The sequence below is a fragment of the Hippocampus comes genome, unplaced genomic scaffold, assembly GCF_001891065.2.
Source record: "Hippocampus comes isolate QL1 unplaced genomic scaffold, H_comes_QL1_v1.1 scaffold20, whole genome shotgun sequence".
NCBI lineage: Eukaryota > Metazoa > Chordata > Actinopteri > Syngnathiformes > Syngnathidae > Hippocampus > Hippocampus comes.
In genome coordinates, this window is record NW_017805462.1 from 1,280,019 (window position 1) to 1,298,141 (window position 18,123).

The 18,123-nt window shown below is 42.6% G+C and overlaps 1 protein-coding gene across 6 annotated transcripts in view; it reads left to right on the forward strand.

The window, feature by feature from the left end:
- The first annotated feature begins 22 nt into the window (after positions 1-22).
- LOC109518905 (nuclear receptor coactivator 2-like) overlaps positions 23-18,123 on the forward strand; it is a 30,708-nt gene continuing 12,607 nt past the window's right edge. Inside the window, exons 1-9 of one of the 6 annotated variants that reach the window (XM_019875062.1) lie at positions 23-214; positions 5,532-5,630; positions 5,798-6,449; positions 12,853-12,966; positions 13,330-13,502; positions 14,888-14,985; positions 15,520-15,697; positions 16,498-16,716; positions 17,989-18,090. In XM_019875062.1, coding sequence (XP_019730621.1) covers positions 12,872-12,966; positions 13,330-13,502; positions 14,888-14,985; positions 15,520-15,697; positions 16,498-16,716; positions 17,989-18,090 — 865 coding nt within the window. In that variant the 5' untranslated portion in view covers positions 23-214; positions 5,532-5,630; positions 5,798-6,449; positions 12,853-12,871. Of the gene's footprint in view, positions 215-5,531; positions 5,631-5,657; positions 6,450-7,203; positions 7,506-12,852; positions 12,967-13,329; positions 13,503-14,887; positions 14,986-15,519; positions 15,698-16,497; positions 16,717-17,988; positions 18,091-18,123 lie in introns of those variants that run through there. The other 5 variants (XM_019875061.1, XM_019875060.1, XM_019875063.1 and 2 more) reach the window with 5 other exon arrangements.

An 18,123-nucleotide genomic window follows, 5' to 3' on the forward strand; every position in this document is an offset into this window, starting at 1 on the left:
GTGGTCTGCAAGAGGAGGGTTGGAAGTTGCGATCGAGGGGGGTGGTGGCAATCGGTAGCCGAGCAGATAAACAAGCCGGCAGTCAGACTGGCTGCCCTTCTTGTGTACCGCCCTGTCGTTTGTACCTTCCCAACATGGTGGCGCCGCACACGTATCAGACGGCAGCGGCTCGGCCATCCCGCTCAGCGCCAGCACTCCGCCACTCAGCTGTCAGGTAAGTTTCCGGTCGACCCCCACCTCACGCTCTTTAACTCGCGCGAGCCCACAAACACTTTTGTTTGCGGTGCATTTTCCAACTCAATTGGAGCTCTTTGCATGTCTCACTCCCCGACGTCGTCCCCCCTTTGAGAGGAGGTGCGGTGGATTTGTACTTTACAATTGCCGTTACTGTCGTCTGCGCCCCCCCCCCCCGCACCATATTCAACTGTCGAACAAGAAGCACGAGTCGTGTTCTGAGTTGTTTCGAGAACATGTCACGGCGCAGCTTGCTTTGCTCAGTCGAAAAGGCTTCGGGGGTGTTGCGCGTGTTAGCGGCAAAGAGGCGCTCGATGCTGCCGGGCGACATGTTCGTCAAGCGAGCCTTTGGAGAAGCAATCAGAATGGGGGACAAAATGGATTGAAAGTGACTTTATTTCGCCTCTTGTCAAACGCGAGAATGTGCTGTCCAACGAATCTATTAAATAGGTCAAACATCCCCGGGAATGACTGATGTTTGATGTCTAATCGGCTTCCTGATCGACATCAAGGAGGTCGAAGTGAGAGCACCCGGCCACATTTCATTTTTGTTAATTAGAAAAGTATCATGAAAAGGTCACAACTTGTAAACGAGATCCGACTTGAAATGTGTTTTATGGTAAAGTGTGTAGAAAACGTCTTTTCGCTGCACGATGGCCGTTTTAAAGCGGCTGGTGCGGACGGACATCAATTTTGAGTTTAAATACGCCGCATTTCCGGTAGAGGCGTTTCAAAATAAAACAGTTTAAAAAAATTCAATGTACAGTAGTTTTCTCAGCTGATTAAATTAAAAACACGGAAACACCGTTACTATTTTATAATTAGTTCAAGAAAAACAAATATAATACTAACTTGACTTTTTATTGCTTTTTTTAAAATTTGCATTTGTTCCAATATGTAAATATGCATACCGAGTGCGAATACAAGCTGGGCAGGTGGAATATACCAGATAGCAACACAGACACAGCAAAAGGCCTTTATTTTGCTTTACCTTACTGACAAAACTGGTGAAAAATGTGTAATTGTGTGAAAGTTCTATTTGTAAATTTTTTAGGAAAATGTACACTGAAAATTGCGCTTTAATGCCAGCATTCGGCTTGTAAATCTCAAGAAATCTGCTGCTGCTACTTTCAGGTTGCACGATCTTTGCTTGAAACTCTTCTCGCCGGTGGAGTTACATTTCAACTTGAAAAAGTCTGTGTAGATCTTTGTGCTTTTTTTCCCCTGCAGTTGTCGTCGATTCTTATGAGTTGGCCTTCTTGTTGTCAGTCGGCACTTTTGCGGTTGTGCGGCGTTTGTGCAGTCGTGTTGTTTTTTTGGCTCACGTGACCCTTTGCCTGCGCCGATATGTTATCTGTTAGCGTTGGACCTGTGTAACTTTTTCAACAGTTTTGGGATTATTTGCTTTTCTCAGCAGCCCAAACCTGAACTTTGAGAAGGATTGCGACATGGCACTTGCTGCATTTTGTGCAATCTTTGAGATTTTCAAAAGTTTTTTTTTGTTTTGTTTGAGTGGCGTCGGGTTTACGAGGAAGTGCAGAGGTCCGGGGTTCGATTCCAGGCTCTGGCCTCCCTTTGTGGTGTTTGCATGTTCTTCCCGTGCCTGCGTGGGTTTCCTCCGATATCCGAAAAACATGCATGATGGGTTGATTGAATGCTCAAAATTGTCCATAGGTGTAATTGTGAGCGTGAATGATAGTTCTTCATCTATGTCTGCCGTGTGGAGATAAAACGGTTTATAAAATTAATGGATGGATGCATGGACATTTCAACTTTTTTCTCATACTCCAACATTTCCATAGCAAAATGGGGACATTTTTCTTGGAAGATTTTTTTTTTTTTTTAAGAGAAAATAATTCTCATAATATTCCAACATTTTCTTGCAAAATTAGATCCTTATTCTTGAAAGATTATATTTTCCTTTCATTTTTAGAAAATTGTACATTATTAAGGTATGTTTAAGATTCCCGCCCCCATTCAAATAGTACAAAATTAGAGTAATATTGTAATATTTTCCAAATCAAACAGGGACATTAATCTCGCCGAATTGTACGTTTTAGTAAAAGATTTTTTTTCCTCATAATATTCCAATATTTTTGTTGTAAAATTCGGATGTCATATTTTTGTAAGATTGCTTGTATTGTCATATTTATCGTATGATATTCAGACATTTTTTTTCTTAAATGAAGAATATTGTTGTGAGTTTGTATTTTTCCCCCCCCCATTTTTATAATTTTTTTTTGGAATCTGAGTTTCTTAGAACCAAACAAAAGTGAGAAAATGACGATTATTGCCACAATAATTTATATGCCATGATTGTAACTTAAAAAACTTTTGAAAGAAAACAGTTTTCTTGAAAAAAAAAAAAATCACCCCCTGATACAAAGACTTAAGCGTGTCTGTTGTTGGCTCATGTCGTACCAAATGCTTTCCCAAGTCTTGCTCAAAACAGAACCCGTTTCCTCATTTTCATTTTTTTGCAGGTTTTAATGCCTGTAGGCGGCGAGCGCAGCGTCTGCAAAGCCAGTTCTAAATCTCGCCCGTTACACAACTAGCGCTAATTTGGTTGGCCCAAGCCGTGACCTGCTTGGGGCGGGCGGCGGCGCAGCGCTAATGCAAGCTAATAGCTTAACAGGCTTTGGGCTCCAGCTAATTGTGGTGCCTCTCCTTCCGTCTGTCCATCTATCAGTCCGCCTGTCCGTCATTCCTTCCTTCCATGCTGCCATAGCAACGTGCACTTATCGTCGTCATCTGCCGACGCATATTATTTTTTGTTTTCTTTTTTTTAAGCTTCAACATCCTCGTTAGCAACAGATGTTTGGAGGAAAATGTCCGTGATTGATGAGCTGAAAAGAACATCAATCAGTTATGTAACTCTGGACCAATGTTCTATTTTGATGAGGGGAATTACTGAATGGAATCATGGATTCTTGGAAAGTATTGCACGGGAAAATTGTGCGTGAAAATTGCATACAAGGCGTAAATGAATCTTTGAAATCATTCCGATTTTTGGTGGGCTTTTCAAAATACTGCAATCAAAAAAAAGATGAGCAACATCTCTTTAGAATGACAAATATTGTTGAGTGTAGTTGTAATCTTTAGCAAATGTGGTTTTAAAATGTTATTTGGTTCTCCTGAAATTGTCTAAAAAAAAAGTCTTAGACTCGGACTAAAGAGAAGAGCAACATTTCTTCAAAATGACAAATCTTGGTCATTCAGTCTGTGATTCCGATGGCCCGTTCCTTGTCGCCATTTGGAATAGATCAGAATGGTGTTCAAATTGGATCCCATTGGCCTTAAAATTTTGCGTACATGTTTGACCAAAACTTTGCAGAAATGCCAAATGCAGTCGGTCCGCCGCTATTTCTGGGGCTAAGCGACTGGACCCACAAATTGCGAAAATCTGCATATAATTGATGCCCGTCATAAATGAATTGAACACAAAAAACCAAACAAACATGCATTTGATTAGATGTTTTTTTTTTTTTTTACCCTCCAAACTCTTGAACAAGCAAGGCCAAAAAGCATTTTGCACGAAAGATGTGGTGGTTCAATCGACGTTTTGCTTTTCGCAAAATGTCCTCCAATTGAATGCGATTCAGCATTGAGGCCAAATTGTCCTTGCACTTATTTGTATTCTTTCAAGACTTCCTGGTTTCACTTTGCCAGCTATCCACTGAGTGAGAAGTGTCAACAACATTTCCGTGTCTTTGCGCATTTATACAAGCCGACGCAAAGCACAAAGCATGATTGTAAATTCTCTCGGGCTTACGAAATGCCAGCTGTCATATGCTGAGACGCAACTTTTTTTCAGATTTTTTTTTTTCCCCTCCCAGATGTGAAAGTGACATTTGGGCTGAGTCGGCAAGTTGCGCAGGATACACACGCCTTTGGAAAGTCCAACAATAAAACATTTTCTTACATGGTATCCATATTAATATGACAGTTATTTGTGTAAATATGATTTGAGAGTTGGATTAACTAATAACGACTGAATTGTGGGCATATCTCGGTCGGCTTGTTTTACAGCAGGTTTTGTTAGGATGTGGGTGGGTGTTGCTAAAATAGCAAGACTATTTATTGGATTATTTTTTGATATAGTTCAAATCTTCATAATCTTCCACTCCAAAATATGCATGTTTGGTGCAGACATCTGTCCAAGTGTGGTCACCAATCACACGTTCTTCTCTGTAGTGTCTGTGACTTTGAATGTGTGTGGCTTTTAAAGGTGCGGCCTGGCCTGGAGAGTGACGCGGATGAACAAGAGTGCAAAGTTGCCCGGAAATGCAATTAAACGTTTCCCCCTCAAAAAAAAAAAAAAAACTCTGAGAAAAATTCAAAAAGTGGTTTTCTTAAATAAGGCAAAGAGCACTCGATATTATTGTACGTCATAAAAATATAACAGCAATGCCATCATTCAATCCAATAGATGCCTGTAGATTATATTTGACTGTGATGACGCTCGTGTTCATAGAGCCATTAAGGGGTTGTAACACCGAAAAAGCAATGCTCTTTGTTCGCCGCTCTATGGCATTTTGTATTGTCTGTTAGCATGATGCTAAAGAGACTTAAGAAAGCTGTAACAGCACTTTTTTTTGTTTGCATAACTGCATGCATGTTGTTTGTTCGTGTCCCTTGTGACCACAAATACAAATATGACAAATGTGTTTATTAGTTTGAATTGAACTACACTCACTTTGTAAACACACACAGCCTGTTGAGTCACTCTGCTATGTGTGTGTGTGTGTGTGTGTGTGTGTGCGTGTGTGTGTGTGTGTGTGTGTGTGTGTGTGTGCGTGTGTGTGTGTGTGTGTGTGTGTGTGTGTGTGCGTGTGTGTGTGTGTGTGTGTGTGTTTGTTTGCAGGCTAAAAATCAGCTGTCTCTCACACACGCACACACACACACACACACACACACACACACGGGCACACAAATGTAACAGCAGTGTGCGCTGGTGGTGGTGGCAGGTGCCTCTTAAAGTGGTTTCAGCCTGCTGAGCTCGACTTATGCCCACGCACGGGTGCACACACGCACATACGCACACACACAAAGCCCTTTCAAGTCAAAAGTGGTAGAACTGCTGATACAATGTAATAAATGTGTTATTACACTGCAATAAAATCTCAGAAATAAAATTATTATGTCTTACTATCACGCACATGTTATTCCAATGTCTTTATGGGTTCACTTCACACACCCACACTTATGCTCAAAAACAGGGTGTAAGTGGGAAGAAGTAGCAGATGTTTGGGAAAAAGCTATTCACAAGCAAAAAGCGCACTTCTTCTTTTTCACAGCTGAAAATGTTTGCCTTCGCCACCGCCCCCAGTTGGTGCCAATACCTTTCATGCAGACTGAGGCACGGAATATTATCGGATTGTGACCGTATCATCACCGTGAGTACAGCTATCGACATTTGACAGTATTGTGATTAAAATATTTTATTTTGAACTGTGTGGCTGACCAACAGCAACTTTTTGCCCCTTGAACTCTCTGGGTACATTAACATCAAACTAATGATGTTGAATTCCGTTCCGACTTTCTCCTATCCCCTTTCACGCAGTTGCTATCTCTCCTCTGATGCTACCTCGTCCCCCCATTTTGTGTTGGCGCCTTTTCACACAGATTCTGGATAAACTGTCATAGAGGGCAGAAATTGCATGCAATGTTAATTCAAGTAGGTTAAAAGAGTTCACATACGAAGAAAACAAGATGGCGCACCGGATTTTGTGCCTCTACCTTTCACGCAGAACAGCAACAAGGGAAAAAGACCGCCTTGGTTTACATCACAATGTGTGTTAACTAAACTAGAAACAAATGAACTCATGTAGGAAGATTAAAATTTGGGGGCAGGTTTCCCTCGTCCCGTTTTCTTGCATGGTAAAACGTCGAGCGTGACCGAGGAGGAGGTTGCGGGAGACAGGATGTGACTCACTGGGGAGATCATGTGACTTCCTGCCCACTCATCCAGCAGGTGGATGCTCGCCGCGCATTGCACTTTCGACATCGCTTCAGCTGTTCAAATAAAAAAACACGCGTATGTTTTTGGGGGGTAAAAGTGTTCGTTTGTCAGCTCGTGAAACAAAGATGGTGGGAAGAGGCTGAACCTTGGAGCGGAACCATACCGCTGCTGGCTCTTGCCGATTGTGGGAAACACAACAGGTCCTGTTGTTGTTATCGAAGGTCCGGGTCCCGCTAATGGGTTAACGCCGAAGGTGAGCTTGTGAAAACGTATCACATGCACACTGCATCCCTACATTCGATTCCAGGGGGTGTGTCATGTCGATTCCTGGTGTTAGCATTTCATACGCCATGGTTAGCATGCACCCACGCTGCCTGCCAATTGTTTCAATATTTGAGACGCTTTGGCAGTGTTTTTTTTTTTTTTTTTTTAAACCACACTTGCATCGGCAACTATTATGTGAGGATTTGCGGAGTGGCCCAGTTCCTATCCTCTGACTTTAGCAGGCATTGACTGTGCAATAATAATATGAATAATACAAGTTGTAATAACACGTTTATTACAGTGTCATAACAGTTTGTGCATCTAGTAAACTCAGAGTCATTGGACGAACACATGTAGTGTAGTAGAAATGCACAAGCTCATAATACACTTATTACCATGTCATAATACTTAGACCACACTTAATAAAGTGTGTGTGTGTGTGTGTGTGTGTGTGTGTGTGTGATGATAATATACTGTATGCCCTATAACAGCTCTAATGACACCCTTACTACATTATAATAACATATATACCCCATCCTATTATCTAAGTGCGCAAAGCTGAAGCAGCCACATGAAGGTGTTTTTCCAACATCCAACCTAATGAAAGTGAATGAGAGAAGCTCTTACACTTGCTGAGATGAAGTCAGTGTGTCTAATAGGTGTGTGTCTATGCGCGTGTGCGTGTGTGTGTGTGTGTGTGTGTGTGTGTGTGTGTGTGTGTGTGTGTGTGCGTTTGTGCTATGTGTGAGTAGCATGTGACTGAGCATGATGGGGGAGGGTTGAGAAAGAGTGAGAGAGAGTGAGGGAGGGAGGATTTGTAGCATGTAGTTTGTCAGCTGTCATTAGTGGGGATGACACACACACACACACACACACACACACACACACGCGCACACGCACACGGCAAGTGGTAATCTCAAATAGGGAAAGCAGTGGACGCAGTCCGGCCAATGTGTGTGGTGTTGTTGTCGCGTTAGCCACTGACTGGTAATGGAATGGTTGCCTCAGTGGGCACTGGTCATGGAGTTGTTCAACAGAAGCACAGGTGAGATTCTACTCTTTTCTACGCTTTTACAGTCGACTCATGTGGCCGCCATGTGTAAAAATCCCATGCAGAAATGTCACAACTGAGCCATTTTGCCAGTATATAAACAGCAACGCATTGTAATGTATTGTATTATGTTCTTTACTCAAAACATGCAAATAATTGTTTTGCTTCTCATGTATTTCAACGATCTTGCGGCCTTTAGAAAGAGAAATTAACATTGTCGTATGCTGCTAGTTTGTGCATGATTTGAGCTGGACTTTGAGCTTCCATGCTCTCTGTGTGTGTGTTTGTGTATGCATGTGTTTGTGTGAAGTGAGCCCACAGCGTGTGTGTGTTTGTGTATGTGTATGCATGTGTTTGTGTGAAGTGAGCCCACAGAGCCATTGGAATAACACATGTACGTATTGTATTATAACGCTTATTATTGTCTCACACTTGTGTAAAATGACAGTGTGTGAATGTGTGTAGAAAGCCCAAAGACCTGCTGAGTAAGGTGTAACGAGTATAATACTAATATATTTGTCACGATTTGGTTATTGCAGTGTCATTACAGTTAGATATTGTAATAACACATGTATTAGAGTGTTATAACCTTATACCACATTTGTGTTACAATGACTGTTTGTTTGTGTTTGGAGTGGGAGGCGGGGGGCCTCCTGGTTTTGAATGAAGAATGCAGAGTCATCATTTCTCAGCATCCTAACAAATAACACTGTCTCATGTTGTCCTCTCTTTAAAGTGTTTGTAGGAAAGAGTGTGTTTTTAGTTCTAACGTGATCCAAAAACAAGTCTGCTTGCAGATATTCGTCGATATGTGTTCGTGTCGTTTTGCAGCTGCGACTACATGCTAATTCTCATGCACGCATGCGTGCCCGCACACACACACACACACACACACACACACACACACACACACACACACACACACCACGGAAAAAGGGCATCAGCTGTAAAAGCAAAAAGTTGGAGTTTGAGCTTGTGACGGTGTGCTCTTTGTTCAGGTGTTTTTGCTTTCACTTTGTCAGCTTTAAAGCCACACGCCTAGAATTTTTGGACAGAGAAATTTGTACTGTCTGTATTGCCTTCAGTACAGTAATCGTTTCAACACTCAAATCGCCGTGTCTCAAAAACTACTCACTTTTTGATGGACCACTTCTCATCATATATTTATTTTTTTAGAACCCCCCCACCCACCCCCGCAAGAAATTTAAAAAGAAAGTTAAAAAAAATCCTAAAGGACAAAGTATTGTAAAAATAGCTATGTGGGTTAGCAGAATTTCGTTTTGACCAATATCCGAATTGTCATTGGCCTAAAAAAATAAAAAAATCCAATGCATAGGCACCTCACTCCTCACTAAGTCACACTTATATTAGTCGCTCTTTGCAGAGAATCAAGAATATATGCATGTGAGTATTGTGTTCTAACATCACCTTAAATATGCTAGTTGTTAGCCCGTATGTGTTAGCGTTAAGTTAGCAGAGGCTATGTTACTGTTTAAAAACACATTGACTACGTTTACATGCAGTCTGTATTCGCATTAAGGTCTGAATTCTGTTTTCTGAAATATTCGGAATAACCCGCCGAGTGTTCACTCATGCGATTTACTTTTCACGTTGACTCATCGAACGGCCGTTGTATGTTTTGTGTGCTGCGGCGTCTCCGATGGGATAGTGGAACTTTCCAGTAAAGTTTGCTTCCCACATCGGCGTCACAAGTCTGCGAGCTTTGACAACAACTCAGCAGAAAGGACTCGGCTACCAGGTGGCGACAACAAAAGCGAACCATTGGCAAAGGGATGGCAAAGATTCCGTCACAGTGTTTGTTTGCGTGCGACTTGCTGGTTGGTTTGCGTGTCGGATGACCTAAACGGAATTTTTCGTTGAAGTTGATGTTGGGAAAGAAAACGCGCAATGTGGCTGCAGATCCTCACTGTGGGTTTTGGTATTTATCGGCATGACAACTCAAGACAGAAGACAGCAGTGTTCCCTGATAAATTTATAAGATTTGCCGCTTCAAACCAAAGTGGCGGACTTCCTGTGTCTTTTCAGACATGTCTTCTTGAGGCAGTTTTTTTTTTTTTTTTTTGCGGGGGGCGAGCCTACGCATGAGGGACCTGCTTTCCAAATTTCATGTTGCTAAGTGAAATTGGCTTCAGGGGCTGAGTTCTGTACAAACCCAATTTTAGTTTGATTACGAGTTTCCTGTTCAGTGGTCATGAAACTTTGCCACCATGTTCCGCTGAAGTAAATGACAAACATTGATTTTTTTTTTTTTTTTGTGGGTCTACTCATGAAAGACAAGCCTTCAAAATGCCACTTTTTATTCCTACAAACTCTTTCAATTTAACTTCCTTCCGCTTGAAGATTTACCTCTCAGAGCTTGGACGCCTTTGCACCTTAACTCTGGTCCAAAGGGACATCACCATAGCAACCACTCTACATGTCCACACTGAATATCTGACCCGGTTTTCCCCAAGCCAAGTGTTTACTGGCTCTTGAAAGGAATCACTCCTTGGTTAGAGAATTGAACACCGGCCTCCCTGGTGACAGGCGGGAGGGGATGTGTGCAGCGTCCCCCGCTCACTGCTACACCGCCACACTCACCCGTCAACAGCTGCAGTAATGCACGTCGCGCACGGCAACAGTCACTGACTGTAAAAGCCTGTGACTGAGTGCGGCGTCAAGCAGCCATGACATACTGTCATTACTTCACACACACAAACACACACAACACAAACACATAGCTAGTGTGTACGTTGCCGCTTTAGGAGCCAGTGTTGCTAATCGCGGGTATTAAATCTTCTTGATGTTGTCGTCTGTGAGTGCGTGCAGCCTTGACGGAAGCTTCGACGCCGACGTCAGGAAGGTCCGACGTCCGTGCGAGATGACGCTGGCGTTAAACGTCCTTTTGGTTGTTTTGGCAAAATTGGCTTCCCTGATTATACAAGAGATTTTTGCTGGAGCTAAATTAACTGAATTGAAGCTGCGAGAACACCCGCTTCAAAGCAAAATGGTGGACTGTCGGTTCAGTTTCGTATGTCGTATGTTCTGAAAGTTAAGGCATCCCGATTTCCTGCCAATCATCCAATGAAACTGGTGTTAAGACCTGATATATGTATTTTTTGCAACTGAGTACGAAATGGCTGCTTCCACTCAAAATGGCTGACTTCCTGTTGGATTTTGGCAGTTTTCAGACTATTTATTTATTTATCTAGTGATTGATTGCTTCTTGTCATGATAGGCGTGCAGGCCCAATTTTGTGTTCATAGATGGAACTGGTGTTGGGAATTGATTTTTATTGGCAAGCTTTCCTCATTTTAACACTTGTTTTGTAAGGCTTAACAAGATCCCACTGAAACAATTAAACCCTAAAAATGTTCCCCAAAATGCTGATAAACATTCAATTTCTGCGAAGTCGAGGCAGACTTTTTTGGGGGGGACCCTTCTAAACACTTGTCACACTTAATAATTGAACTTCGAACCCTTTCATGGACCTTTTAACCTGATAACACGATAAGCTGTCCACTGTAGTAACCGCTGTCCCTGAAAGGGTTAAAATGCCAAAATGTTGAATAAATACTGAGCTGCATTCATCAATGAATGTGAGCGGATAAGAAATAATACAATACAACATACAATACAATCCATTGATCCATTTTCAACACGGCTTATCCTGAACAGGGCCGCGGAGAGTTGCTGGAGCCTGTCCCAGCTGACTTCAGGCAGACCCTGACACCATCAGCGACATCCTCAAACATATTGAAATCAGATTGTATATAGGTTGCTAGCAATGCAGAGATGCTTGTCAGCAAAATCCTCAGCAGCCTCGTCCGACCAATTTTTTTTTCTCTTCTTTTCATCCATTTCGCCGGTACTTCGAAGCCATCACTGTTGTGCCTTATTGTCAGGAAAAGCCTGCTAGAACATCTAAACTTCATTTGGAGTTCACCAGAGTCACTTTACATGTCGGCAGTGATGTGCCAACTCCTATTTCTTGTGAGTTTGAATGAGATTGGTCATTTTGAACACAGGTTGTGCTACCCTTGTGCACCCACACATTTTTTTTTCAACTCGAGAAGAAAAAACGTGATTGTCATATGAGTGGTGAAATCATTGAGGTGTGTGTGTGTGTGTGTGTGTGTGTGTGTGTGTGTTATTATCATGTTATTATGTTACAGTTGACCATTATTGTCCAATGAAAGGGTAGAGCCTAAATGTTGCGCAATAGTTCCTGGTATGCAACCTGAGACCACCTGTTGTTATTTTTCTCTGCTCCCCTTCCCCATTTTTTTCCTCCTCTTCCTCCTCCCGTAATGAGGCCAGGCCGCTCCTTCGTCGTCCTCGGGGCCTAATTATTCATTTAGAGGGAGAGATGACCCTCCTGCTGTTTGACGCCACCCCCCTCCCTCCCCGACGTGTTTCTCCCGTCTTTTTCGACTCCATCTTCTCGCTTACCTCGCTTGTTTTCTTGCCTCGCTCGTTCTTGTTTTCTCTCTCCTTCACCATCCCTCCTTTTCTGCCTTCATCTGCTCGGCGTTAACCCCGCTGGGCTGACGCTTATGTAACAGTCAGGTGACGCTCGGGACGGGTTCTTGTTGAGCAGGCGGGGGAGGAAGAAGGGGGGAGGGGGAGGGTGGAGGGATGGGGGCAAGTATGACCCCAGGCCACATCCAGACCGTTTACATGAGCAAGAGGCCTCCTTTACTTCATGCAGGAGTTCATCGAGCCCCCCCACTGCCCTCATGTACTCATTTTAATTCATTTGAGGTCATGAAGTAATTGGTGCAGTAATATTGAGTGAAATTGATTGATTCATTCCCATTCAATTTTGTAGGAGTCCAATATTAAAATGAGACTTTATATGATCACAAATAATTTTTGAAACATTGTATTGTTTTAAATAATTACTAAATAAATTACAATGGAATTAGTTTATTGTGTTTAATTTTACGCACACATTGTGTACACTGAAAATAAATAATTATCCATCCATCCATTATCAGATCCGCGGGCGTGCCGATTCCAGCTGACTTTGGACAGTAGGCGCGGTGCACCCTGAACTCATTGCCAGCCAATTGCAGTCAATTAAATATTAACAAGAAAATAAATATAAGAGTTTATTAGAACAAAATACTATTCAATGTATTTTACATACACTTCAAATGGATTTCAACAAATAATTGTATGAATTAATCTAAATTAATACAAAAAAAAAATAGAATGAAAACTTATTGCTACTCTGAGCATGGCAGCTCTGCTTACCATGTGGCTTTGACACCTTGTAGTCCCACCGTCTCACATTTCCAATCAGTTTTTCCCTCCTTTGGCATCTCCCCTCCTGCAGGCGCTGAAATCTGCTGAAGATGAGTAGCGGCGGGGGGCACGCCACCCCCGAGCCCACCAGGGGCCCCGAGTCCCTCAAGAGGAAGGACTGCCCCTCAGACGTGCTCGGACCCAGGTCAGGAATTTTTTTTCAGTGCCTCTTAACACAACCCGCGCCACCAGAAAATCACTTACACCGTTACAGTCATCGAAATGGGGAAATCGGTCGCAAAGGTCCACCCATCAGTCAACCAATATCAAATATTAAATTTTCCATTATGTTATTTCAGAGACATTTGATAACCGGGCTTTGAAATGTTTAAATGAGGGAAAATTGTGCACCACACTGCCCCTTAGAGGCCAAACGGTGCACAGCAGAAGCCACACACACGACACAAAGCAAACACAACAGTGGCAGTACAAGACCAATTAAGGCTGAAGCCTTAATTGAATGGCGTGTCGCCATCCTTACCACATGACTTGTCTCTGTGTCCGGCAGCCCCAAGAGGAGCGCGGAGCGGCGAAACCGCGAACAGGAGAACAAGTACATCGAGGAGCTGGCCGAGCTGATCTTCGCCAACATCAACGACATGGACGACCTCAACGTCAAGCCCGACAAGTGCGCTATCCTCAAGGAGACGGTCAAGCAGATACGGCACATCAAAGAACACGGTGCGTATACGCAAAGACATGCTTCTGATGGTGTACGCGTAGGATATTTTCACTTTCCTTACCGGCAGCGCTAGGGGGTTGCGACGAGGCCGGCGGCGACTGCTCGCTGAGCTTTTGTGCCCCGAACGACATTAAAAGTGTGGATTGAGTTTTCACCGATGCAGGCAGCACTTCATGACCACTTGTCAATTGGTGTGGCGCAGAGGTGTCAAACGGATTTTTGTTGCGGGCCACATTTTAGTTACCGTTTTCCTTACAGGGCCTTTATAACTGAAACCAGATAAAGAAGTCTAGTCGGTTTATTCAACTATTGTTTAAGTTACTGTAATAAAGGGTTGTCTAACAAGAAAATGCTACGAATATCTTTCTTATGTCTTCCATATGAGAAGTTTAAATTTTGGTAGCGATTTTAGCAAGCATCATGAAAGTTGACATATTTGATTTGCTCTCGCGGGCCACATAAAATAATTTGGCGGGCCAAATCTGGCCCCCAGGCCTTTAGTTTGACACCTGTGGTGTAGTGGAACTGAATATTGTTGTAGGTGCCAGTTATCAGTGTCTAGCGTTGCTAATGCTAATTTGTACAAACACAGCAGTTCTGCTTACTGTTTGTTAAGGTTCATTCCCAAAACCGAAATAACCCAAATTGGTTCAAAAAGGACCAACACAGATTTTGGGTTGTTAATCCAATGAGCGAAATAAATAACCCAAATTTGGTTGTCGTTCTTGTCTTTGGGTTGTTTTAAGGGTTGTTCATTTGACGCAAATGTTTGGGTGAAATCAGGGGTAGGGTTCCTCAAAAATTTTGGTCGGTGTCTTTTTGTTGACCTAAATTAGCCTTACTGTTACACCACAATTTGTCAAAACTCGGGAGGAATTTGCACACGCGTTTTCTGGCATTTATAACAAAAGCTGGACTAGGTTATTTAATTTCCCACTTGGCAGGCCCTCCAGACGCGCAACCATTTGGATGAGAGTTGTTGAAATGTTGGCTCTGTGTAACGTACGAAGAGCATCAGGTGACTTGACGCTTGACTTGCCGCGGAGGTGCCAGTCGACGGTGCCGCCTCAAAACCTTTTTCATGGCCCGGAAAAAAAAAAAAAAAAAGACGCCTCTCTGGTCTCACACCAGGAATGCCAAATATGTGGCCTAATGTGGCCATGCCGGCCGGGCTTATCGTCCTGGCGGGGCAGTCGGGCGCGTGCGAGCGTGCGAAAACGATTTCATAAATTCAAATGCAAGATCTGACTCAATTTCCCTTTGCTCGCTGTCGCATGTGGAAGGTACAGATGCAGGTTCGAAGTGTTGTTGCTAGCGATGTGTGTAGTTATCTGAATACGTCAAACCTGCAACACTTATCACCTTTTTTTTTTTTTTCATACAGAAAAAACTCCGGTAGCCGACGCGGACGAGGTGCAGAAGGCTGACGTCTCATCCAGCTGCGTCATCGACAAGGACACCCTGGGGCCCATGATGCTGGAGGTAAGGCCACCGAATAGTGTGGGGCCCAGGCCACGCCTCCCCGATTGTCTTGGAGGGGGGAAGGGGGACGGGGCGTATGCCTGGCGTCCTGTCCCAAAATGGAGTTGCGCTGCTCTGGTAGGAGATAAAGTCACTGTGGCGTCACGGGTGTGTGCTGATGTACAACATGGCACCAAGGTATAAATAAATACCTTGTTGGAAAGCTGATTACAAGTGGGTGTGTGTGTGTGTGTGTGTGTGTGTGTGTGTGCCTCGCAGAAAAGCAGATTATCAAAAGAAAGTGAAGGCAGCAAGTCTTAGGCGCCGTCTCTTTTTTTTTTGTCCACGTGAATCCGAATCAAATCCAGATTGCACGTTTGTCCTGAATGGAAACGCCGCATGTATGACATCATTGAACAACACTTGCTGTATGTTTGTCAGCTTGTCATTTGTTGTTCAAACGTTGACGGAGGTCTCGCCGTCACAGTGTTGCCATTTTTTTTTTAATGTGTTAATTTTATATATCTTTTTTGGGGGGTGGTGTTGCTCCCGCAGGCCCTGGACGGCTTCTTCTTTGTGGTCAACATGGAAGGCAACGTGGTGTTTGTGTCGGAGAACGTCAGTCAGTATTTGCTGTACCAGCAGGAGGAGCTGATCAACACAAGCGTCTACAGCGTCCTGCACGTTGGCGACCATGCCGAGTTTGTCAAGAACCTGCTGCCCAAAAGCCTCGGTCGGTGTCCGCAAAACACTCAACGCAGTCACATGTCGCAACATTTGCAACTCCTCACTTTTGGCACATTTTGGAAAAGTCCGGAGAGTTCAAGAAAACAAAAACTCGGAATATCGTGTTGAAATCATAACTTTATCCCTGTCACATTACAGTATTCCTTTTCTCTTTCAATTTTATTTGCATAACATTTTTTTTTGTAAGTACAAGAGTAAAGTATGACTTTTGAAGGGAAAAAAAAAAGCATATAAAATTTAAACATTTCAAGAAAACAAAGTCCTAATTTTATAAGAATACAGTGAAAGTTTGCTACTGAAGTACATGTGAAAATCTTGGATGCTTTTTTCTTCTTTCAAAATTGTACTTTATTTTTGTAAAAAAAAAAAAAAAAAATTAAGTTGCAATGTTCTGAGAATAAAGTTGCATTTTAAATGCGATATCTGTACTTTTTAAGAGTAATATTCTGTTTAATTTTATGTAAAATCGTATTTCAGGGAAAAAAAATCTGATTGTAAAGTTGCAATATGTCAAGCAAAAACAAGTAATGTTGGTAATTGTATTTGTAATGTTATTTTCTCCATTTTCAGAATTTTATGATTATGAAGTTGTAATGTTTAAAATCATTTTGAGAATAAAGTCGTAAATGATGATCAATTAAGAAAAACAATACATGTGTAAAACGAAGACTTTACTGTGTAACAAAAATTTCTTCAAGGAAAATATCACCAAAAAAGCTCATTTAAAGAACAAAAAAAGTCATTTCAACATTTGTTCTTTTTTTTTTTTTTGTCCCTGACGTGCAGTCAATCACCACGGTGGCGACCCATCGAGCAGGAACAGTCACACGTTTACCTGTCGCATGCTGGTTAAACCGGCAGCGGCGGCGGCGGCGACCTCGGACGGCGGCGAGGACGCCTGGCAGGTGGCGGACCATGACCAACAGGAAGCCTCGCAGCAGAAGTACGAAACCATGCAGTGCTTCGCCGTCTCCGAACCCAAATCCATGAGGGAGGAGGGCGAAGGTAACAGCAATGCCACGCAACAACGTCACCGCGGCCACTCGCTGGCCTCCCTCTTTATTTTTCCACCGTTTGGCAATTTTTATTGAAGTTTTATTTCATTTTGATTTTTTTTTTTTAATTTTGTTTTAATTTGCTTTATTCGTGATTTATTATTTTTAATTTTTTCATATATGTTCATGTATTAGTTGAGCAATTGAGTTTTCCAAAAAATTTAAAAGACATAAAATATAGAAATTATTGCCAGTTTTTTTTTATTTGTGCATTTTTTGTGTGCCAGATAAAATAAATAAATAAAAATTTTAAAAAATTATATATATATTTTTTTTTCTTCCCCATATAGTGCATCTGTAACCTCGCGTTGTGTTTCAGGCTGAGTTAAGTGACAAAAGTAGGGAAGTCCTGCCAAACACGCAAGCTGAAACGCTCGGCTCTTGCCAAGGAAGCAACGTCATCTGGTCACGCTTTTTTTAATTGGCTGCCGCTCAACGACGTTGCTTCTCGGCGACACTTGGTGAAATGAGCATAAATCCCAGACGACTGCTTTCCTTTCCTTTCCTTCTTCCAGTCAATAACCGTGCTGCAACTCTTGAAATAAAGCCATTTGAAAATCAACACCAAAGGTTTAGGTGTTAAATTCCCTACCAAAGACAAAAACGAAGGATGTTATTGGTAGTTTTAGTTTTGTAAACATAAAACATCGTTTTATTGCGCTTTCTTTTTTTTTTCTCTTGTATTTTTCCGTTGTGTGTGTTTTTTTTTCCCAATCATAGTTTGAGTTATTTTTGCTTGGCGTTCTCATCCTCTGGTGCCCCGTCCTCGTTTCCTCGCCGCTTGTCCTCTGGGAGACGCTAATTAGAGTACGACATTTTTTCTGACGCGCTAATTTCAGACGTCTGATAGGCATCTCCTTTGGATGGCTGCAAGCGATATTGCCTTGAAATAGAATCTCCAATTGATTGATTGATTGATTTATTTTACATGATGGACATGGAAATCAAATCAAAGTACCTTCCAAAAACAAAACAAACCTCGCTGCAGCTCTGCTTACCTTTTTCTCTTTGACATGATACCATTTTACACTTTGCGGTTGGTTGGCAGTGGCTTGAAAATAACAAACCTACTCCGAGCTTAGCTGCCAAGTCACCGGAATAGAAACCCGGAAATGATGTCAATGAGCACCACTGTTGGGCACCAAAAACACATTTACAAAAATCTTGTTTTCATCTCACACTTGAGTGACTTTTGCATCTTTTCCCCTTTGCCCACCTTCAGATCTGCAATCATGTCTGATCTGCGTGGCTCGAAGAGTTCCGGTGAAGGATCGAACGTCCCTGTCGTCGTACAAGAGCTTCACCACGCGGCAGGACCTGCAAGGTGACGCGCTCGCATCCGAACCTCCGCCGAGGA